This window comes from Pipistrellus kuhlii, unplaced genomic scaffold (genome assembly GCF_014108245.1).
Source record: "Pipistrellus kuhlii isolate mPipKuh1 unplaced genomic scaffold, mPipKuh1.p scaffold_m20_p_3, whole genome shotgun sequence".
Classification (NCBI taxonomy): Eukaryota; Metazoa; Chordata; class Mammalia; order Chiroptera; family Vespertilionidae; genus Pipistrellus; species Pipistrellus kuhlii.
Window position 1 is genome coordinate 23,537,056 of NW_023425529.1, and position 24,265 is coordinate 23,561,320.

The following is a 24,265-nucleotide window of genomic DNA, read 5'->3' on the forward strand; positions in this document are numbered from 1 at the left end:
CTAAAATTTCTGCTTCACCTTTAATGTCAGGGGGGAAAAAATAATGCCTTCTATATTGATAGTAAAGTTCTATATTAGGGCTTTGTTATATTCTTATTTTCCATTTTAATAACACAAAAAATACAGCAATTCCAAAGAATTAACCCCCCAAAATTTTTTTGGAATAACAAGAGTTCAGTAAAATAAGTTGTTACAAGGTAAACATTCAAGATTCAGTAGTGAAAAATAAATTAAGTAAAAACATTATATAATCACCTCAATAGATTCAGAAAATGAAGTTAATAAAATTTAGAATCTCTCGTTTTGCAAAGCTCTCTAGAAATAGAAAAGAATGTCTGTAACCTACAGCTAAAAACTTACAAAAAACATTATACTTAATGGTAAAACATTGAAAATGTTTCCTTCATTATCAGGAGCAAACTTTGCCACCACCACTTCTATTTACCATTGAACTAGATGTTTTAGCAGTATAAGGTGTGACCAAAACAAACCCTTTCTAATTTGCAGATTACATGACTGTGTTTATTCAAATTTCAAAAGCATAAATAGATAAACAGATATATTGTTAGAATTAATGACTTAAAATTTTACTTATAGTATCAACTTTTAGTTAAAATAAAATTTTAAAATTTAAGAAACTTCCTGAAAAATCAAAAGATAAAATTACATATATTATAGAAAGACACAGTGCATATTCAGAAAAATTACCTATAATAAGCAAACTAAAACATACCTTACAAAAACTACTGGACTTCAAAGAAAAAGAAACCTTTTAAAGCCTCTAGGCAAAAAGAGGAGGTTTTTTATAAAGGAAAAAAGCTCAGTATGTCATCAGAGTTTTGGGTAGCAATTCTTTATTCCAGAAGAAAGTGAAATGGTATTTTAATGACACTCAAAAAAAAAAAAAAAAAAATGTGAGCCAAAAATGTTGTATGTAGCCAAATTGATTTTCAAGCATAAAGGCCCAGAAACAAACAATTATCAACACCCAAAACTCAGAAACTTGTAACCTTGGGCATTCCTAAAGAACTTATGAGAATTAGCTTCAGATAGTCAAGATGACTGAGAGAAATGGACATAAAGACTGGTAGAGAGTTTAAGGTTTAATGATATTTAGAAGAGAGACTGCATATTATGTAGAGTAGAAATACTATGTATGATGTAAACATAATAGTGCTAAAAAATGAAAGTGGAATAGGAAGCACATATGAACTGTAGAATAAGAAGAAGAAAAAAGAAAAGTAGAATAAACATGCTGTTTGTTTTATATAATAGTATTTCTTGGGATAAACAGGACAACACTGCAAATTATATACTGGAGAGAGGTACAAAGGAGATAAAGAATCCTATACAATTAAGATGTAATATGCAAATTGACCCTCACGCCCTTACAAGATGGCTGCCTATGACCAGGCTGGCAAGGGTGGGGGAGGGTTAGTGAGTGAGACCAAACAACTGAACAAGCAGGCTGTGTGGGGCAACCAGGCCAGCAGGGGGGTTAGTGAGGGACAGCCAAATGACTGAAAAGCAAGCTGTGTGAGGTGACCAGGGGCAGGGGGGAAGTTGGGGGTGACCAGCTTGGTGGGGATGACAGTAAGGGGTGACCAGGTTGGCAAGGGGGGGCAGTATAGGGTGACCAGGCTGGCAGGGAGGGGGCAGTTGGGACAACCTGATTGGCAGTGGGGTGCAGTTAGGAGCAATCAGGCTGGCACACGGAGGCAATGAGGGGTGATCAGGCCAGCAGGGGTAGGGGAATGCAGTTAGGGGCAACCAGGAAGGCAGGCAGGTGAGCAATTAGAAGCCATCAGTCCAGGATTGTGAGAGGGCTGTCTGACTGCCAGGATCAGGCCTAAACCAGCAGTTGGAGATCCCCCAAGGGGTCCCGAATTAGAGAAGGTGCAGGCTGGGCTGAGGGGACACTCCCCATACATGAATTTCATGCACAGGGCCTCTAGTACTAGATAAAGATATTTGTTATACCATTAGAATACAATTGCAAAGTTTCTTAAATTAAAACAACCACATAATTAACATTAAGAAGCAGAAACACTCCAAAACAAACAAACTAAAAAGATCAGAGAATGAGAAATATTTCATATAAAATACTTGTATATTAGGTATAGTATAATAGTATGCAACTTTTTTGTAAGATAGTTGAAAGAGGCTCACAAATACATATTAAATTAAAAATAAAATAAAAGTTAAACTGTAATTTTTAATTTTTTTTTAAATATAAGGGAAGAGAAAACAGAGAGAGTGAAGGATAGATGTTGACTTCTTGAAATATATATTTTTTGTAGATTTAACTTCTGGAAATATGTAAATATTTTAAATAATTCTAAAGTAAAATTAAATTTAAAAATATCTTTAAAAATAGGGAAAAAATCTAAAATAAGTCAAAATACAAGTTTATAATCACAGTTTTATACTTCACTGAAAGTTTATTTTATATTTGCTAACAACTCAAAATGTGAACCTGAAGTTTATTAAAAATAATAAAATAAAATAAAATAAAATAAAATAAAATAAAGTTTATTAGCTGGGCTCCAAATAAAAATTGTTGGTTCTTGGCTTTTTCCTCCACATCTAACAAACACAGGAAAACAAATCTTAAGTGAAATGAGTCCATTCAGGGGACTGTAACCCATTATCTTTTCTCTTTCATTTCTCTAGGAAAATAAAGGAAAGCCTGGAGTGTTTCCCTGTTAAATTGAATAACTTGATCCACACACTGGCACAAATGACAGCCATAAGCCCTGCCAAGTCTATTTCACAGAACTTTCCCCAGGAATCCTGTACGCCGAGTGCAACCAGGTCAATTCAAAGAGCGACGATTTTAAGGTTCAGCAACAGGACTAGTCCCGTAAGTCTCAAGTTTGTCATAGTGACTTAAATATCATTTGCCTCCACCTCATACTTGCCCTTCACGAGGCTACACATCCATCCTTAAACCCTGATTTTTTGCTTTTACTATGCAAATGAAAAATCAGTACCATTTTGAGCAGAAGTGCCCACGACAGAGGATGTTCTAAGGACAAATCATAACAACCAGAGCTATTAGAAGAGAATCATCAAAGAGAACAGATCCTGCCGTGGTATAAGATGAAACAAGAGCTGATTGAAGTGTCTGCAAGGAGAGCAGAGATTGGGCGTCTGTTCCCAGCAAATTAGATGCTTATTATACACTGTGTTTATAGGTAATTTTACCATTGCAAATTGCATCTCTTAACTTTTGTGATGATTTTTTTTTTTTTTGCACAAAGATTCCTGCTTTGTTTAGTGACATGAAATCAGATTTAGAAGGTATCCCGGGTTGATATTGCTGTCTTCTGATTTTTGTCTATTTATTTTTTGCAGCTGTATCTGATCCAGGTGACACACAATAACAACAAAACAAGCCTGACAGAAAAATCGTTTGAACAGTTTGCAAAACTTCACGGCCAACTCCACAAGCAGTTTGCAGCACGAACTCTCCCAGAGTAAGGCCCTGTCCTCCACAGGGTGTGCCTTCAGTACTTGTCCTTGTACTGAAGGGAAAATTATGGTTATGGAAGTTCCTATTTGTAAGCAACACAGCACCAAAGACTGTATTGCTCTCAGAGTCAAAAAAGTATGTCTCATAAAACAGAACAGGGTTTTCAATTTTCTGTCTACTTCTAGCCATTGATTTTGTAGACAGAAAAATGGAGAACCAATTACCTTTATTTTTATCAGTTATTAAAAAAATTATTTTTTAAAATTTTATCTTCTGGGGTTTTTCTATAACATTAAAAATTTAGAACTAAATTGGTCTTCTCGTACAAAATTTTAATATAGTAAAATCTTTTGTAGTAAATTTAATATAGTAAATTTTAATATCAGAATTTATTAAAATCAACTCACTTTTGTTATAATTATTGGCTTCAGTTTGCACTATCTAAATTTAATTTGTTGTTATGTTCATTTTGCTGCAACCTTGAAAACTATTGCTTCCATTCATGTTTTATTGGGGGGGGAAAAAACATTAAATGTAAGCAAAACAAAAATATAATGAAAATAACTTCTGTCCAAAAAGACTTTCTAAAGTTTATCATAACTAGCCAAACTTAGGGCACAGACTTCAGTGTACAACAAAAGTGTATCTCGACTTCTAGTGAATTTGCAGAAAGTATGATATTGGCACTTAGGTAAACCAAATGTAATTTCATCTTGACTCGAATTTTTAACTAAATGGTCCTTTAACAACATGAATGGTCATACTGCCCTGACATACTTTGTGTATATAGATTTTCAGTAGGCTTTCAAGGTTGAATCCATTTTCAAAATATAAAGCTAAGCAGAGATATCAAAGGATGGACAGATAGTGTGCACTATTGATGACTGAGTAGTTCACATTCAGGAAAAATTATTCTTGTAGATGTCACAGAAATTTTGAAATACAGATGCTTTAAGTCAGGGCACATTCAAGAGACTGGGAGGAAAGGAACGTGGCTGTGGAAATTTTTCAAAGTAACATCAGCTTTAAGAATTACTCCCCCCTCCCAAAACATAATCTAATAAAGTAACTGAGAAAGAAGAGACGCTGCCGAAACCGGTTTGGCTCAGTGTGTAGTAGGGGTGTCGAACTCAATCAGAGAAGGGGCCAAAATCTAAAATCCAGCCTAAATCGTGGGCCGAATGGTTTACTGAACAGTCATAAACTGTCATTGTGATGGAAACGTAGCAGAGTGCAGTGATGACAGCGAGGTGCGGGCCACATTGCAAGGCCTGGTGGGACGGATTTGGCCCGCGGGCCTTGTGTTTGACACATGTGGTAGAGCATCAGCCTGTGGACTGAAGGGTCCTGGGTTCAATTCCGGTCAAGGGCATGTACCTTGGTTGCGGGCACATCCCCAGTAGGGGGCGTGCAGGAGGCAGCTGATCGATGACTCTCTCTCATTGATGTTTCTAACTATCTCTCTCCCTTCCTCTCTGTAAAAAAAAAAATCAATAAAATATATTAAAAATAAAAAAAAGAGATACTGGCAACATTTCCAATTGGCTGCACATATTAAATTCAACATCAGTAGCTGTCGTCTTGCCCTACGATAAGAAGTGATAAGTTCATTCATGTTAAAGAGCTTTCCTTTTTGGTATCAAAAACTTCTCTGTTTTATATTTGTATCTTTCCAGTACATATTAGACTAGCTTATAAAAGCTTAAAAGTGGTAATAATCTCTTTATATGTGCCTCTTCTCAATTTTCAGCTTTAGTTAGGATTTTGCTTTGCTCAACAACTACTACCTGACAATGGGACCTAAGTTGATTTTAAACATGTTCAAGCAATGAGTGAAGAGGAGGGACATTTAGTCCTCTGGGCCCTGAGCTGTATCAGGATGCTAAGGGACCCAGAGGAGCTAAGGGGTACAGTAATGCATGTAAGTTAAGGATGAGGGCAAGATGTCCTCTGACTTCTAAATTCACTCAGAAAAACTATATGAGAATGAAGTAAACCTGATCTGGAAAGTATAGGGAAACATTTGGAATTGTGAGGAATAGAATTCAAATTGCTCCCAGCATGCAATGGGGATCTTCACATTGGACTATGTGTACTTCCAAGAGGACAAGGGCTTGGAAATCTTCCTCAAAAGCAAATGGTCTTCTTTAAAATTAATCTGCTGAAGAAGGGCTGATTTCCTCTCCCTCTTCTACCTTCACCAACCATCTAAAACCTTATTTTGGCACATTATCCTAGGCAGTAAAATAAGTCTCTGGGGCCAAATACAGAGCAAATCAAAATACTGGTGTTGGAATGAGAAAATAAATTATTCTAATAACCAGGTATTAAATCTGATTGCAAGTCAGATGTTTTCTATTCTTTGGTCTGAATAAAATTAAAGGAGGAAATTAGGTCACTGTCAGAAAAAAAAATGATCATAAAAATAATTTTTAAGAACTGAATTATATATTTAGCATATAACTGAAAAGTATCTCAAGTGAATATTACTATAGCTGAATTCTTCAATTCTCATGTACTTCTTTACACACAAGATTTGTTTAGTACATACATCTATCAAAACATCAACAAAAGCATAGAATTAATGTTGAACTCTATTTTATTCTAGCAATAAGAAAAATTTATCCACAGATACACAAGTTATTATTTAAAACCAACCCAATATAGTTATCAAATGCATATCTATATCTTGCTTACTTGTGTATGGAACCAATTTTCATAACAAATCAGGACAAACATGTTTAATACTTTAAGCTTTAGAACTGCAAGTGACCTTTAAGAAATAGAAAAATTACTTAAATACACAAACATGTTGTTTTGAACTTCCCTGACATGCTCAACAAGAGGCAGTGGATGGGATGGCCTGAAGTTGTCACACACTTCTGTGTGTTTGCTGACAGTGCTTCACTATCCTCCATTCTTTCCCCAGGAAAAGGTCATATCAAAGAAGCAGAATTAAGAAGGAGGCAGAGCAAGACTGCAATAGGAGGAAGCTGCTAGATAGTTCCTAAAACGATATATTTAATCCTTAAAATTCATTATCAAATGCTAACCACTAACAGGTCATCCCATCCAATAGTTGGGTTTGATCCTATTTAACCCATGGAAGTAAATCATCAGGTAGTAGGGAGGAAATTCTGCAAGTCAGACTCCAGGGGAAAGTGATATTTTGTTCCAAAAGGCTCAGACCAGATGGAAGCAAATGCCATTTGCTAAGCGTTTAATTTAGTTCCTGTAGCAGTATCTCCAGTGAACTCAGAAGAAACATTACAATCTGACCTTCTTGAAAACTTATGAATCATTAACTTTAGAAAATATTTATTAAGCCCCCACATGCGTGTAAGGGACAAAATGTGTGGTCTACCATAAACACAGTAAGAAAGAACAGATATATGAGTTTAGTAAGCTAAATTAAATTAGTATTAATATTAGTGACAATTAAAATAGCATAAGTGACCACAGCCATGTTAATGAAACTCTCAATGGTAATCATGTGACTTAAAGAAAAATGTTTTCTTTGGCCATAATTCCATCTGATGTAGCTAAAGTTTCACAAACAATCCTAAAATGAAGAGGCCAATTTCGAACTAATGAATGTACACTTTTTTTTCTATTAAAACAGGTTTCCTCATTGGTGGCACTTACCTTTCACAAATTCAGATCATAAAAGATTCAGAGATCTAAATCATTACATGGAACAGATATTAACAGGATCATATGAGATTGCAAACGTATGTTACAATTTAATTTTATACTTTTGCATAAAATATCGACTATTACTGGAAATATGTTATTATGCATTATGATGATATTCTGTTAGTCCTTCAACAAACATGCATGTCTTATGTGTGGGAATCTCTGAAACAGTAAACTGTGGAATGGCAAAAAAAATGGTATATAGCACGTTGGCCTCAAATAACGTGAAGTAATATGTGATTATTGAACTATCAGTGCTGCTAGGTATCCTAGCACTCTAGAGAATTAAGAATTACTTTATTTTATCTTCTTTACTTTTTATTGAATTTATTGAGGTAACAATGATCAATAAAATTATACAAGTTTCAACTGTACAATTTTATACTGCATCATCTGCACATTGCACTGTGAGCTCACCATCCAAAGTCATCTCCTTCTGTCACCATTTATCCCCCCTTCACCCTCTCCTACCTGCCTCCACCTCTCTTTCCCTCTGCTAATCTCCACACTGTTGTCCATCTATGAGGCTTTTTTTTTTTTTACCACTTTTTTCACCCAGCCTTCCTCCCCTTTCCTCTCTGATTGAGGTTTCAGGGAAAAGATGAGGTTTCAGAAAGAAGAAAACATCTGAGCTATGCTTTTAACAGCAAATAGTAGTATTTAAAAGAGCTGATTGAGGTGCCAGAATGGTGTGGCTCAGTGGTTGAGCATGGACCTATGAATGAGGAGGTCATGGTTACATTCCCAGTCAGGGGGTCAGGGCATTTGCCTGGGATGCAGGCTTGATCCCCAGTGGGGGGCGTGCAGAAGGCAGCCAATCAATAATTCTCTCTTATCATTGATGTTTCCATCTCTCTCTCCCTCTCCTTTCCTCTCTGAAATTAATTTTAAAAATATTTTAAATGTAAAAATAAATAAATGAAAGGGTTGGCATAGAGAAGTGTTTCCCTAGGAAATAGGAAAGGTCATGAGTGAGGGGGGAGAAGAAAAGAATTGTATTAGATTCTATTGTTGTTATGATAAATTACCATACATTTGGTAGCTTAAAACAACACATATCTTTTTTTTCTTTTTTCTTTTTCAATTCTTAAGGTCAAAGTAAAAAAAAAATGGGTCTTCTAGGACTAAACTCATGTTAGAGGACTGGTTCTTTCTGCAGGCACTAGAAAAATCATTCATTTCCTTGGCTTTCAGCTTCCAGTGACTGTCAACCGCTGCTGTAGAGCCTAAAACTATCGGAAAACACAGATATTTACATTACAATTATGCCAGGCTGGGGGACTCCAAGCCCCACTGGGAGACCTGAAGGTGCACCTGCAGACCTGAGGCTGCACCCATCACCTGGCAGGGCTTGATGGGGGACCTAAGGCTGTGCCTCCCTCCCAGTGCTGGGCCTGGGTACCTGAGGCTGCAGCCCCCCGCACCACCACCCCACCACCACCACCACCACCACCTGGCAGGGTTTGGGAGTGGAGCCAGCCAGTTCTGGATCTTGCCCAATGGGGGTGGGGCCTGCCAGGTCTGGGTCTCATGAGATTTTGAGGCGAGGGCAGGTGTGCAGGGACTAGACTCTGGGTCCTGCAGGATGCCCCAGACATGACAGGAGGAAGATTTTCATATACATATTACTAATTTTCTTTCATCTCTGACATTTCTATTATAGAGAAAGGGCAAATAGAAATATTAAAATATTTCCTCTAATTAATTCCCTTTTAATGAGCACAAATTTTGTGCACTGGGCCACTAATTTTTACAATAATGGTTTAGTGTATGAAATGTTTTCTCCTGAATCTATTAGGCTGGTCACCAATCAGCTAATACCAATAATTTTTTTCCTTTATTCTGTTAATGTGATAACTCACAGTGATGGATAATCTAATTTTAAACAAAACTGCATTACTAGGATAAATTCCTCATGGTTGCAATGTATTATTCTTTTTATGTATTGCTATATTTGACTTAACATTTTCTTTCATATTTGTTTTCAACTTTGTTTATGACAGAGATGGCCTGAAGTTGTTTTGTGTTATGTCCTTAACAAGAATAAGAATCAACAATATGCTGGACTCATAATACTATTATTTGCAAAAAAAAAAAAAAAATCTTGCTTTTTTTCATACTCTTTAGAACAGTTTCTATAAAATTGGTTTATAACTTTAATTTGTAAAGCCATGGAGGTCTTGAGATTTCATTTACTTAAAAGTTCTAGGGCAATTCACATTTTCTGTTTTTTTGAGGTGGTCTATGTATAAGTTATAGTTCTCTATGAATTTTTGCTACTGTATTGGCATAAAGTCATTTACAGTGTTCCCTCATAATATTTGTAACATTTATAAGATCTGAAGAAATGCCCACTCTTTCATTATTCACATATGTCATTTCCTAATCAGTCTTGACAGAGGATTATGAATTTTACTTATCTTTGCCAAGAAGGAAATGTGGAATTTATTGGCCCTTTTTGTTATATTATTTTAAAACTCTATTTATATGTTTATTATTTTCTTCCTTCTGCTTCCTTTGGTCCTATTTTGCTCTTCTATGAATACCATCCTCAGATAGTTACTTAACTTGTTTATTTTCAACCTAGACATTTGGCCTTCAATATAGTAGATACACAGATATCCTATTATATTATCGATTTTTAGCAAATATGGACTCAAAAACACTGTGCTCCAATATTACTTACAGTTGGTAGACTCAGCTGGAATGCCGCTATATATCAAAAGACAAGTGCCTGCACACTTACAGGGATATACTTAACTCAGTTCTGAGTGAGGCAGAGAGGCATCCTGGACAGTATGGCACTCAAATTGTTATTAAAGAGCAAAGAGAAGTTAGTAAATAGAAATTGGGGAAAGTTGTGCTAGACAAAGAGAACTGTAAGGACAAAGTATCCATTATGGTTATATGTGTTCCTCTTAGTCTGTAGTTTAAACAACTCAGTAACTATATTCATTCATTTTTTACCCATGGAAAACACAGTTACAAACTCATCAATACTAAATAAATATTTTAAATAAAAATAACAGAATCACTAGCATATGGGATTTTAAAACCAAAGAGATTGAGTTTGCATCTGAAAAGTATTTTGTGGTCTCTTATTTATTCTTATACCTTACCAGCTTTTTCTTTTAAAGAAATTAGCTCATGCTTCTAAAACATATAATTTATTTACTTATATACATAAACTACTACACTAATAAGTGATAATTTAGGTTTTAAAATGTGTAGAAAAACAGAACATTTAGAAAAAATACTTAATGTTATAAAATAGTTAGTAATGTAATTTTGATATTTTTCCTTCAGTGTCTTTCCTCCACATGAGCCCCATGACAGAGATCTCTGGGTTGATAAAAACAATCTTGAGAATTGTGCTAGCTGCCAGCTCGGGAGCCTTGGCTGCTCGTACTTGTAAAGAATAATCGAGGCAACTTAACTTATTTCATTGAGTTTCAAATCCCTTTTGCATGTTCAAGAATATTGAATGTTGACATCTTAATGTTCTTTACTAATTCTGACATTCTCTGAGGTCATGTCCATTCACTTTTGCTATAAGGACCACATGAATATGGAAGTTGTCTGGAAGGGAAAGAGCTGAGGAGATAGTGTATGGGATTGCCATCTTTGCATTCTGCAGGCTGTCTTACCGATAATAATATAGCTATTTTTAAAACTATGCCTTTTCAGAGAAATGCACAAAATATCGAGTAACCATTAAAGAGTTGGGATTTGTCCTATTCAGACAGAGGCAAGTATGTGCACACTGGGATAGGCTTCTGGTTTCATCCTAGTGTAACCAGGATACATGTTGAGAGCTCTCTTTTATACTACAGGCCCGATGCACGAAATATTATACATGCAAGGGCCTTGGCCCCAGCCCACGCCCGCTGCCTCTGCTGTGGGATGGGGGGGGAGGGGCTCTACCACCTCTGCCTTGGCCCCCACCTGCTGTGGCTTTGTCTGAAGAAAGTACATCTGGAAGGATGTCCGGTTTAATTAGCATATTATGCTTTTATTATTATTGATTTGATTTCAGAGAGGAACTGTGAGAGATAGAAATAAAAACATCAAGGATGAGAGAGAATAATTGATCAACTGCCTCCTTCATAACCCCTACTGGGATCGAGCCTGCAACCCAGGCATGTGCCCTGACTGGGAATTGAACTTGGACCTCCTGGTTTATAGGTCGGTGCTCAATCATTGAGCAACACCAACGGGGCTTGATTTCTGTCTTGCCATCAATAGGGAACTACCAAATGTATGTGCCCACAGAAGGGGTTCATATAGAAGTGTTAGCAGACTACTGCTATGAGAAAGGAAAGCAAAGGAGTCATGTATACAGATAAGGAAAACTTGCAAAGGGGCAGTTTAGCACAGCGAGGCTTAGTGAATATTGTTGCCCATCATAGTCATTGCTGGGGGTGGGGGTGGGCTAGAAGAGGTCAGTGGGGAAGAAAGGAAACAAATGTAATACTTTTAAAAAAATAAAGATTTAAATAAATAAATAAACAAACAAATAAATAAATAATAAATTTTAAAAAACAAATAGTTAAATTAAAAATATATATTATTATGAGCCCTTCTAGGGCATTCCCAATTATAAGAAGTCTTGGTTTTTGTCAAGGAAATTAGATAAAGAGGTTGCCTTAAAGTCCAGTACCTGGTATCAGTCAAGTTAGATGGGAGGAAGCTCTCTGAGAGTTGGTATAAAGACAAGAGCAGCCCAGCTAGAGGGATGACTATAAATCTCTGAATCTCTCTCTCTCTCTCTCTCTCTCCCTCTCTTTCTCTCTCTCTCTCTTCCTCTCTCTCTCTCTCTCTCTCTCTCTCTCTCTCTCTCTCTCTCTCTCAGCATGGGTATTTTTAGTTTTAATCTCTACTCTCAAATTGATAGAAACTTCTTTTCTTCTCTATCCAGTTTCATTCTACTAACAAATTATAATTGTGATAACAATAATTCCTTTGCTTCTTTTAATTCTTCTCTGTTTTTGGTGGAACTGTGTTGTGACCCTGAATAAGATCTGTATAGACAGCAGTATAAACATACAATAAAAGCTATAGTAACTATTGTAGTTCCTAAAAAATGTGAACATATGAATTTAGTTGAAATATACAAACAGTAGTTGTTTTTTAAAAAAACAAATTTAAGCCATATTCATGGTGATTTTTAGCTATTCTCATATTGTTGCCAATTTCTAGAAGTCCCCTAAAATGAGAAATAATATCACTTAAGATTTAAGCAATGTTGTGCTTTTAAAGCAGAAATCAAATGTCAAAATAAATCCAAATGGGTAAATCCTATCTTAATAGTGAACATATGTTTCTTGCTCCCTGCTTGCTCAACCCAGATGTTAATTACTACATTTGTCACTACATTGCTCTTTTCCTCTTTGGAACTGATTGAGATTGTGTTGCAGGCAGGATAAATGTCATATGTGTACCATCAGTAAAACCACGAGTATTTTTCAGAGTCTGGTAAAATGTTGATGACAAGGAATTATATAAGATTCTTTAGAAATTCACTATTTTTCACAGTGTCATTCTTCCATGTAACTCCAATATGAATATAATGAGTTGAACCACATTAAAGACTGGACATTCTGACAAGCTACTTTATGAAAAAAGCAATAAAATATAATTACTGTTCAACTTTGATTTAAAACTCTTCTGGGAATTCATTTTTAAATTCACATAGCGCTTCCTGATGTGTGAGAGATAGATTTAGCTTATTGTTTTAACTCACTAAAACTAAATCTTACAGCCAATTCTAGATGTTGGCTGGCCAGTTAATAAATGGGAATTAATAATGTATTTTTTTTAAAGGGAAAAATTATCGCTTTTGTTGTATTGCATTACTTCTGGTCGTTGCAGGTACTTTGTAGTCTTTGAGAACAAGAATTAGTGCATATGAAATAGGAAAACCATAAGTTTTCAACAACTTTAAACTGATAAACTCTCTCAAAATGTCAATCATTTTAAATTATAAATGAATTAGTAACAAAATATTAATAAGATCCCTGAACTTAATAAAATATAAGCTGGTGTATATTTTAATTTAAATTTGTTCAATTGACTTTCAAATATGCTCTTTATTGAATGAATTTTTAAGTTGAAAGCATTATTAGGCATTAAAATCTCATATTAAGCATCTACTGTAACAAAGAAAAGTGTATATATAACCTCATAGAGTAGTTAATATAGCCTGTGCATTTACCTAAACCATTGGTATAAGAAATCAATAACTGTAGTCTCCATGACAAATCCTAAACATTTACTAATTTGTTCACCAAATATAAAATGTTCTACATAAGACAGATGTTCCAAATATTTAACAACTATTAAGATACCGGCACTAAAAAATCAGGGTGAGTGCCAATTGCTAATCTACCTTTATGGCCATTCAAGCTTGAATTGATTTAATATTTCTATGTTGGAGAAAACTATAGGAACATTAAGGAACTGGGGCAATCAGGAGTTTAAATCTAAACACACTAAGTCTGACTTACCTGTAATACTTTAAGAGGTCAAGTGGAAAGTTGACATCGTGAGTTGAGGAAAAAAGAGAGACTGGAAATATAAATATTGGAGTTGTCAACAAATAACTGTTTTCCAAAGCCATGAGACTAGATGATATTATTTGGGTGAAAATGTAAATATAAAAGAGGTCTGAGAACTAGACCACGCAGCACGCCAATTTAAAGTTTGAGAAGACAGAGGAGAATCAACAAATGAGAGGGACAACCTGTTGAAAACCACAAGAATGTGCTGCCTGGTACCCAAGATAGGAAATGATATCGAAGAGGAAGGAATGATCAGCTGTTTCAAGTGCGACAAATGGGTCAATATAAAGAATTCACCTTTGGAGTTAGAAAAATGCATATCATTGGTGAATTTAACAAGAACAATTTGATGGGAACATTAGAAACAAAAGAAATCCTAGAATGGGTTTAAAAGAGAATATGAAGAGAGAAATTTGGGATAAAATGTAGAAAACAATTCTTGCTCTAAGTATGAATAGAAGAAAATAATGTGCAGGGAAATGTAGGTCAAGAATTTTGTTTATCAAAAGAAATTATAGCATATTTGTATGCTAGTAGGAAAACCCACTGAAGAAACAAACCTTGATAATGAAAAGGAGAAACGAGAGCTTAGTCAGAGACCAAAGTGATGACCTTGAGTAAAGACGTGAGCATGGGAGCTAGATCAGTCTCAATTAAAGCACAGACCGTGAGCCCATGTGAGGGAAGAAAGGGCAGAGGTGAGGTAAGATAATATATGTGTTGCCAAAAGCTCATGGAAATTCTTTTCTGTTTCTGGTATTGTTGTTTTATCAACAAGAAGAACAGCTTTGAGCAGACTGAAAGAGAGAAAACATATGCTGGCCCTTTGAGGAATGAATCTAAGGTATTAAGTAGTCTTATAGATGAGCAGAAGAATAAATGGACTAGTGATGGGTGTAGAATTTCCAGAAAATTCCAAACACCAACTTGAGGTTTGTAGGCATGAAGTAATAGTTAAGACCAGTAAGCATGGTTGAGGGTTTTCCTCCAGGAATAGTCAGTAGGCCTGTTACAGTTGCAGACTTGGCAGAGAGCAACCAGACTTGGATATTTTTCCAGGTGAACAATAAAATAAAGGGAGAGAGGGCCAAAGGAATGAAAGGAGCATGCAAGGGAGTTATTGTATCAACCATGAGATCTAAATGGGCCAAGGAGGGATGTGAAAATACGAAAGGAATTAGGGCCAGTTTAAAGTCAACAGATAGAGTTTTGTCACTAGAGGGAATGGAGGGAGATGGTAGTTGTAGACAGGGAGGTTAGAAATCAAAATAATGAACTGTCTTCAGTAAAAATCTTGAAGTCAAAAACCTTTAAGACAAAATCAAGGGAAGAAGTGACTGTCTGAGTAAGATGCAGAATAAGATAGTTGGACATGAGGAGTTTAAAAGCAAAGAATCTACCACAGCATAGGATGATTTGTGTGAATATTAAAGTAAATGTGAATTATGATCAGTACTATTAGAGAAAATGACAATGTTCCAAAGTTAAAAGTGTTCAAGAAATCAATGCTAATGACCTAGAAATCAATACAAAAATCCAACAAGGGAAGGGCAATATAGTCAGTAGACATGATATTCAATGCAGGGCCTTTTTATAAAAGAAGAAAGAGTGAAGGTTAGAAGAGCAATGCAATGCAAAGAGGATACCTACCCCATCACCAGGATCAGAGTCATAAAGGGAACCAGAGAGAGTATAGCCACCATTTCAGAGACTTAAAGAGAAAGCATAATGGAATGCTCAGAGAACATAGTAAATTGAGCATATAAGAAATTTTGTTGATGACATTCTCCAAGAATGGCTGTCATGTTTCTTTAAAAAAAAAAAAATCTGGTAATTGTGCTTTTCTGCTTAAAAGTCATCACTAGGTCACAATAGCCTTAAGCTTATGCAGAAGACTAGCATGTTATAAGATTCCTATAAAGATTTATCTAGTCATAGTTCCTCTTCCCATCTATAGGCCTTTGTCATTGGTAATACAGGTGGCCCTGGGCTTACTGACCACACTGTATTTTGTGTGTACACTAATTTCAATTAGTCAACCACTTATGTTGTCTTGTGTTCCGTTTTCTCATTTATTGAATAAAATAGTTAAATTTAGAAGGTTGGGTGCTTTTTTCCTGAGAAACTATGATCATTTGAAGAATTAATCAGAAAAGAAACATTTTTCATAATATAAAAATCTCCTAGGTATTATCAAATGCCAATTGCACCCTCTGTAATTGAGACAATCAGAAGTATGCCCATGGATTTTCTAAACACCTCATATTATAGCATAACAAAATAATATTTTTGTATAAGTATGTTGCGAACACTGCAAGGGCATATTTTGTTTTTATTGGTTAAAAGTGACAGCTCTACTTATGGAGAATTATGTTTGTAGTCCATCAACATAAAAATGGCACCCGTAGAGTGGCTCAATATATTATAGAACCTACAGAATTAAATGTAGCCACAATGCTTAAAGGTCAATACAAATCCATTTGAGAACACAGGTTATTAGTCAGGGCAATTGTATTGCTAACATTCCTATAATTCTGAAAACTATCCAGTAGTGCAATGTGCTAAAATGCTCTGGAATGCATGCACGTAAATGAAGCTCAACCTGAGAAAAAATTTAAAGCGATTATTTTGAGATCCAGCATATTGCTTTTCTATCTCCCTCATTTCTTTCATTGACTTCTGTCTTTATTGACACTGTGTCATGTTTCTTTTCAAGAATAAAAGCAATGTTATTACAGTAAGGAATTAGTTTTTACTATGTTACCCATACCAAGAATTATAAATGAGAGCTTCAAGAGAATAATTAGCTAGTGGTGACATTTCAGAGACTAATTGGGAAGATTTTCTGCCTACTGTTGAAGTTTAATAACCATTCCGTGGTGAGGTCAAAATGTCACCAGAGAAGAATAATTGACTAGTTGTCAAAAGACTGAAGATCAAATTTTCTTCACCAAATTCTGCACAGGCTGAAGTTTAACTTTAAACAAAAATATAAAAAGAAATAACAAAACAAAAAAAACAAAACAAAAAAACACACACACACACTTTGATTTGGTCAACTCCCTAATTATGATTATAGATATATTTTTGAAGATATGTTCTTACTAAACAAGGTCAAAAGAGATTTATAAGTAGAGATCAAAATTGGTAATTAACTAATTTATAATAATGCCTAAAACTGCTACCTAGATAAAAAATAATTGCATTAGAAAACCAATGTATTTTATAACTGATGACACATCTCTGGTTCTGTTAACAAATATTTACTGAGAAAAATACTGTAGAAGAAATGAGTGAATAAATGATAATCTTTGTACTTGATATTATATTGATTAAACTAACAAGAGTAGAGAGCATGTGATAAAACTTGGGCACGTGCGTGGATAAGGGTGAAAAGGATAGATAAAAGAGATATGTAGGAAGACAAAGAGGTAAGAAAGCATGATATATTCCAGGAAATAAATATAATTCAGCATAGTCCAGCATAACATACTAGAAGAGAAATGGTGATAGGTAAAGATAGAGAAATGAACAAGATCCCAATTAAGAAAGGCCTTATAAGCTTTGTTAAACAGTTGATCTTTTTCTTAAGAGCAATGGGGAGCCACTGCCAGGCTTTAAGATGTTAGTTGTTAGAATTTATTTTGAAAGGTTCATTTGCCAATTGTATAGAGAATAGATTGGATTAAAAAGCAGCAGTTGAGAATCTCTGTTATAACTTAGGTGAGAAGTAATGATGCTAGAGAGCTAGGAAGATGGCAGTATACCTGGAAGAAGTGAATAGGTGGCATATTTATGAGATGAAATCCATAGGACTTAACAATTAATTTTACATGTGAGGTGAGGAAGAAGGGAGAGTCCCAAAAAGGCACACTATTTGAGCACGGACACAGAAGTAGCAAATTGAGGAGAAAGAAAATGCATTTAGTGGTGCACTTGTCTTTAGAACAGTCAAAGGAGCCAATAAACAAATGTTTTTATATAGAAGGCTGAGGATATACAAAGAGATAGATCTGGAATAAAGGTTTCAATTTGTGCATCAGTATGGAAGCCACCAAAAAACAAAAGATCACCCAGAAGCAATGTGGAAATGAGAGAGATGGGCCTAGAAATGAGGAACACGAGAACTGAAATCATAAGCAAAAAGAAAAGATCCTGAAAGGAAACCTAATAAAAGATGATAGAAAAAAATGGAAGAAAAACTAGAAGGACTGAGTATCATAGGCAAAAGAAAGTGAGCATTTCACTAAAAATGGAATATTCATATAAGCCAGAAGTGGGAATCTTTTTTCTGCCAAGGGACATTTGGATATTTATAACATCATTCGCTTAATATGATTTACTTAATATAAATTTATGTTGCTATGAAAAAAGCTCCTAGACTTATTGAATTTTGAATACCACCTACAGTTGCCTTGGCAGGGCCAGACCAAATGATTTTGAGGGCCTTATATGGCCCACAGGCTGGATGTTCCAAACCCTTATAATAATCCAAGAAAATCTCCCATTGGATTTGGGAAAAGAGAAAGTGTGCTAGAAATTATGGTAAAAGCATTTTTGGAAGATATTTAGTGGCAGAAACTTAAATGTTGTGGATTATCAAGTGAATAATAGTTGAAGAAATGGCACCAATGTGAGTGCTGAGAAGTCTTCCCATAAGTTTGTTTGCATCAAGGAGAAAAATAACAGAATTTTAAAACTGACAAAATATAATTTCTCCATGAATATATTTTGTTTGCTTTGACTTATCTCTTAGTTGTTAAAATGGACAGAGGTAACCTTACTTTATTCTGATGAGGGAGAAGGAAGAAAGGAAGGAAGGAAGGAAGGAAGGAAGGAAGGAAGGAAGGAAGGAAGGAAGGAAGGAAGGAAGGAAGGAAGGAAGGAAGGAAGGAAGGAAGGAAGGAAAGAAGGAAGGAAGGAAGGAAAGAAGGAAGGAAGGAAAGAGGGAGGGAGGGAAGGAGGAAGGGAAAAAAGTGAACATTAACTAAAGTATAGATTGGAATATTTTGCAAGGTATTTGAGGAGGAAGGAATAGAATCCAGGTCATAGATGAGGGGATCAGCATTGGATGGTACCTTAGTTTTGCTAAGGGTGCCATAACAAAGTACCACTACATGGGTGTATTAAACAACAGAAATATATTATCTCATGGTTCTGGAAGCTGGAAGTTCAAAATCAAAGTGTCTCCTTCTAATGGTTGTGAGGGAAGAATATATTCCAGGCCTCTTTCTTGGGCTTGTAGATGGCTGTCTTCTTCCTATATCTCTTCATATCTTCCCTTTATGAATGGCTGTGTTCAAATTTCTCCTTTTCCAATAGGCAGTGGCCATATTGAATTAAAGGTCCACCTTCCATCAGTATGAATTTATCCTAACTTATCTAATTACATCTGCAATAACCCTATTTTCAAATAGGGTCACATTCTGAGGTACTGTGAGTTAGGACTTCAACATATGACTTCGGGGAGAACTTAAATCAACTTGTAATATGTGGAAAAAGAAACACTTCTTTCATTATTATAAAAGAGAAAAGCTGGCTTTGTTAGAATAGATTTGGTGACAGGAAATTTCAGAGTTGCCATCTGCCTTTTATTTTCTCTGACATGGAAACAAAATCATCAGTGGGGAAGGAGTCATACTTGGAAGTTTGTGTTTCCTGGGGGAGGTTTGAAAGAGCCTCTGCACAAAATGAGAGAGAAGGCTAGCCAGGGTAAATGTCAGGCGGCTTTGACATCAGTCTATGATAATTAGTGCAAATAATCAATTATTGAGTGAAGTCCTTCAGATAATAATGTAAGCTCCCATTGGGAGGTCTGCTTTGGTTCTGTAATGACTCAAAACAAAATGTGTGCCAGTTAACTAAGGAAAGGCTGTTGTCAAGTTTACCAGTTAGCCATTCATTTGGAAACCAGATTACACTTCAGTCTGTTTGTGATCATTCCAGTTTAATGGGAAAGCACACGTAACTTGAATTTGTATTAAAGCATTTAATATAATCTGTTTCCTCCACTAGATTGTGTTCTGAAAAGAGGTATCACCTTATGCATCTTTGTGTTTTTAAATACCCCCTAACATTCATTGATACCACTGGTGTGGTCAATACTCAATGTGTATTCCTAGAATTAAACCTTGAAGAATAATGGTTACTCACTAAGTGAACATCAGTGTCTTACTCAGATAGAATTTTTTTTCTGAAGACCTAGCCAAGAGCATACATTTTTTTAAAGAAAAGTAATGTGTGAGATTCATGTAAAACTGTAAAATTAAAAAATGTAAATATTATCTGTCCAGTGTTGTTCAGTGGCTGAGTATCTACTTATGAACTAGAAGGCAGCCAATCAATGATTCTATCTTATCTTTGATGTTTCTCTCTCTCTTTCTCTCTCTCCTTTCCTTTCTGAAATCAATAAAAAATATATATTTAAAATAATGTAAACATAGTAAGCTCCAAGAGCAGAGCACATTCAGCTTCTTAAAGAAATATAAAGTAATGAAATGTCCAAACATATAAAAAAAATTAGCTAAATGTAGGGTAAAATTATAGCATTGACTTAATAAACTTACTAATGTATTATTCCCTTTATGGAATCTATAGCTGGTATCTATTAACAAACGATTATATATTTTAGGTCAATGTCTTCATATACTAGTATAAAATAATAACACATAAATATAACATATTAAGAAATATCACATTTTGTCTTGTCTTTCAGAGTGATTGTGTTCTTGAATTTTTTCTCTCTGAGCCTGTGCAACAAACACTTGAAGAATCATCACCTTTGTTCTTTGGCAAGTAATTTTATCACTATTACTATGCACATTATCAAGTTTCAATATAATTGTGCAAAAATGTCAAAACTATAATTTTTTTCAATTTGCAAATTAAAATTTATTTTTTAAGTGTAAGGCTTTAAGAGTCTTTTCTAACCATTTCCAAAGCTTTTTAACCCTTTATAATATGTCCTTCAATTTATATTAAACCCAATTTTATTTGTCCAATTACAATAACTACATGATATTCTATTATTAATTTATTTCAATTAATAGTCCGTTGAGATGGAATTGCATGTTATAAACAGAGTTCCTGCTTCCCTGTGAAGGTAAATATTGCAGTTTATTCAACATCTTAGGAAGCAACAAAAAATAAGCAATAGTAATGATCATGAATTATCTAGTGGTTTCATTCCTATCCTTCAAAACCCAATAATTACTCCACCTCCCTCATAAAGTCTTCTCCTATTAGCAGCATCCCAGAATAGCCCAGCACAATTATTCACCTCATTCTGCCAAATGTTGGGTAAATTCTAATGAACTTTTCTACCATTTCTTTTAAATTGGCAGAGACTCTTTTATAATGTCCTATCGATTTGTAATATAGACCCATTGTCAGTGGCAATCCAATACTAATTCTGGTTTTTGTGTCCCATAAGATTTACAAACCCATAGTTTACAACCTTCCATCTTCATTGTATTCAATTCACTTTCTGATTCTGTACCTTTAAGATTGGGCCCATTTGTTCATCACCTCTTCTTGTGCCTGACATCCTAGTTACTTAATCCATAGGAGTGTACAGTTCTGTACAACCAGACCAGATTGTATAGTGTAATTGTGTATTAAGTTGTATTTATGTTTATGTCTGCCTTGCATCTGTTAGACTGAAAATAACTTTAAACCAAGGTCTCTACACTAAGTGGCCAGATTATTATGATCTCCGAACAGATAATAATCTGGCCACTCAGTGTGTGTGTGTGTGTGTGTGTGTGTGTGTGTGTGTGTGTGTGTGTGTATTAGAGGCCTGGTGCATGATTTCATGCATTGGTGGGGTCCAGCCAGCCTGGCCAGGGGAAGGGGACCTGAGCAGTTGGCTGGCCTGCCTGTTGATCAACTCCTGGTTGAGGGGACAATTTGCATATTAGCCATTTATTATAAAGGCTATACACTGAATGGCCAAATTATTATGTTTTCATAATAATCTGGCCACTCACTGTAACCCCCCACTATACATTGCTCTGTGCTCAAAAATCCTAAATTTATATAGGAAAATTGTGCCTCTTTCATCCCCCCATATTTTACTCATTTGACATCACTAAGATATTTTTCTTATATAGCCAAACCATGTACAATATTAAATAAATAAAGCAATCTCTCATATTTTATAGCACATATCCAAAAATAATGGTTCCCACAATATAGAATATTTCTTGTTCTTATTGTCATAATTTGCAAATATCTAACAAATGTCTTCTTTTTTAAAACACTATTACTGGGGAGGTTTTTTTACAATCAAAATTTATAAACTAAAAAAACAACATAAGGTTGCAGATCTCTAGAGATGACAGACTACTAAAATGTGCTAGGTTGACTTCTATTCTGTCACTAAAGTGCTTAAAGAAAATTGTCTCTCTATGCTTTGAAAAATTAAATTGTGGATCACTGTCAAATTTTTAATGTTGCTGATAGTATTACTTCTCTGTAACATATTCTGAAACATATCTGATAGTATTACTTCTCTGTAACATATTCTGAAACATATCTGCACACACAAAAATTAGGATTATTATCATAAAAACTAAAATGGCTTTTAATAATTATTTCTGCTTTGTTTATTTCTAACTACATTGTACAATACTCATGATTTGCTTTGGCACTTACGATTAATACAATATTAGAAGCTCAATACTTTTAGATAATAGGCTGAATATGAAATGCAGCCTACTATCTAAAAAGAACAGAACTATCTTATCAAAATGTGCAAATCTTCCATTGGTTATGCTTATATGCATGCATCAAGTCCTTCAGTTGATCTCTTATCTCCCCCATATCTCCCTACCCTCCCTGCTGTAATTTCACAGTCTGTTTGTTGCTTTACTGTCAGTATCTAATGAACAAAAAACTATGGGGAGGGAGGGCATGTATGGGAGTGGGGGGAGGGGCAATGGTAAGATATGTACACATATAACACCTTAATAAAAAAATTAAATAAAAAAATGTGCAAATCTTTACAACAAATAAGGACTAGCAGAAAGTTGTTCTTATATTTTTAAAATAATTTCCTTTAATATTTCTAAATTATTAATACTTTTGTTATGTTATAGCTTATTCTAAACAAGATGCATAGTATTTTTTAGCACTGTTCTTTCAGTTGAAAATTTGAGCTTATATTTTTAAATGATTACAGGATAAAATTATTCAAGTATATTAAAATATTTGTTTATAGAGGATGATCTTAGCAAAAATCCCAGACCTCACCATTTTACTACCCTACTAATAAACTAAGAGAATGAATTCTGGGTACCTATGTATGTAGGCATATGGCCTATAAATAGCATCCTATCTAATAAAATGGGAATATGCTAATTGACCCTCACACCATCACAAAGATGGCAGCACCCACAGCCAATAAGGAAGGAATATGCTAATTAACTGCCCAATCCTCAAAGATGGTGGCATCCACAGCCACAAGATGGCACCTCCCAGTCCCTGCAGCCCCACTGGGGGTGGGTGACATGTGGCAAGGCTGGACCCACCCCAGGGATCCCAATCTCTCTGCTCACCTGCCTCCAGAGTACCCCAATCCCCTCAGCCCCCCAGCCATCCAGGGTTGGCCTGAGGCACAGGCAAGCCTTGGATGGTGGCTGCCCAGCCACCTATGACAGCCCAATGTGTATACAAGCCTCAAATGGTGGCTGTCCAGCTGCCCAGGGCCACCCAAAGGTAACCAGAGACAGCCGAGGCTTGCACTACTAGCAGTGGCAGCGGCAGAGGTGTGATGGGGCATCACCTTCCCCTGATCACCAGGTCGTCTCCTGCCCCTGAGGGCTCCTGGACTGTGGGGGGGGGGGGGGGGCAGGCCAGGCTGAGGGATTCCCCCCTCCAGTGCCTCTAGTATTAGTAATAATTTATAATCCTGGGTCTGAAAGATAGTAATAATCCTTTGTCCTTACTAACTAAACATGCCTTAATAGATAATAAAATAATTTATTTATCTCAAGTGCCCACACATTCATCTCTCTGCTTTGGTTAACAATTTTCTTTGGTTTCTCAGGGCCCTTAAGCAGTACCTAGGTTATGGGCCTATAATCTGTGCAGTGACACAGGCACAGGGCTTAGAACTTCTCCTGTACTTGCTTTAACACTCTGCTATCACTGTCTTGAAATTCTTAATAATTTTTGTAAAAGGGACCCAACATTTTTATTTTGCTTTTTTATGACACTGAGCCTCACAAAGTTGGTAGCTAATCTTGCCCTTTGATAAAGATCAAAATCCTCTTGATAGCATCTAGGAAAAATTTCTCTTCCCAGTCTAATATCAGGTCCTTCCCCATCTCGATTCTTCTCTCTTTTTAGTTCCTAGATACCTTCTGAATGCAATTTTCTCTTCCTGGACAATTTGAGTCCTATTTCACCTTCTCCATCCTTTTGTGCATCTTTCAGATATCATTTCAATTGCCCTTGCTCTATACTTCTATTTTGTAGACTAGATATCCACAAAGGCACAATCCACATTTGTATGACTCACCATTGTATCCTC

The 24,265-nt window shown here is 35.5% G+C and overlaps 1 protein-coding gene across 1 annotated transcript in view; it reads left to right on the forward strand.

The window, feature by feature from the left end:
* Window positions 1-24,265, forward strand: part of PIK3C2G (phosphatidylinositol-4-phosphate 3-kinase catalytic subunit type 2 gamma) — a 264,337-nt gene that overhangs the window by 206,993 nt on the left and 33,079 nt on the right. The window contains exons 27-30 of the mRNA XM_036458057.2: window positions 2,674-2,863; window positions 3,358-3,479; window positions 7,098-7,206; window positions 20,447-20,522. Coding sequence (XP_036313950.1) covers window positions 2,674-2,863; window positions 3,358-3,479; window positions 7,098-7,206; window positions 20,447-20,522 — 497 coding nt within the window. The remainder of the gene's footprint in view (window positions 1-2,673; window positions 2,864-3,357; window positions 3,480-7,097; window positions 7,207-20,446; window positions 20,523-24,265) is intronic.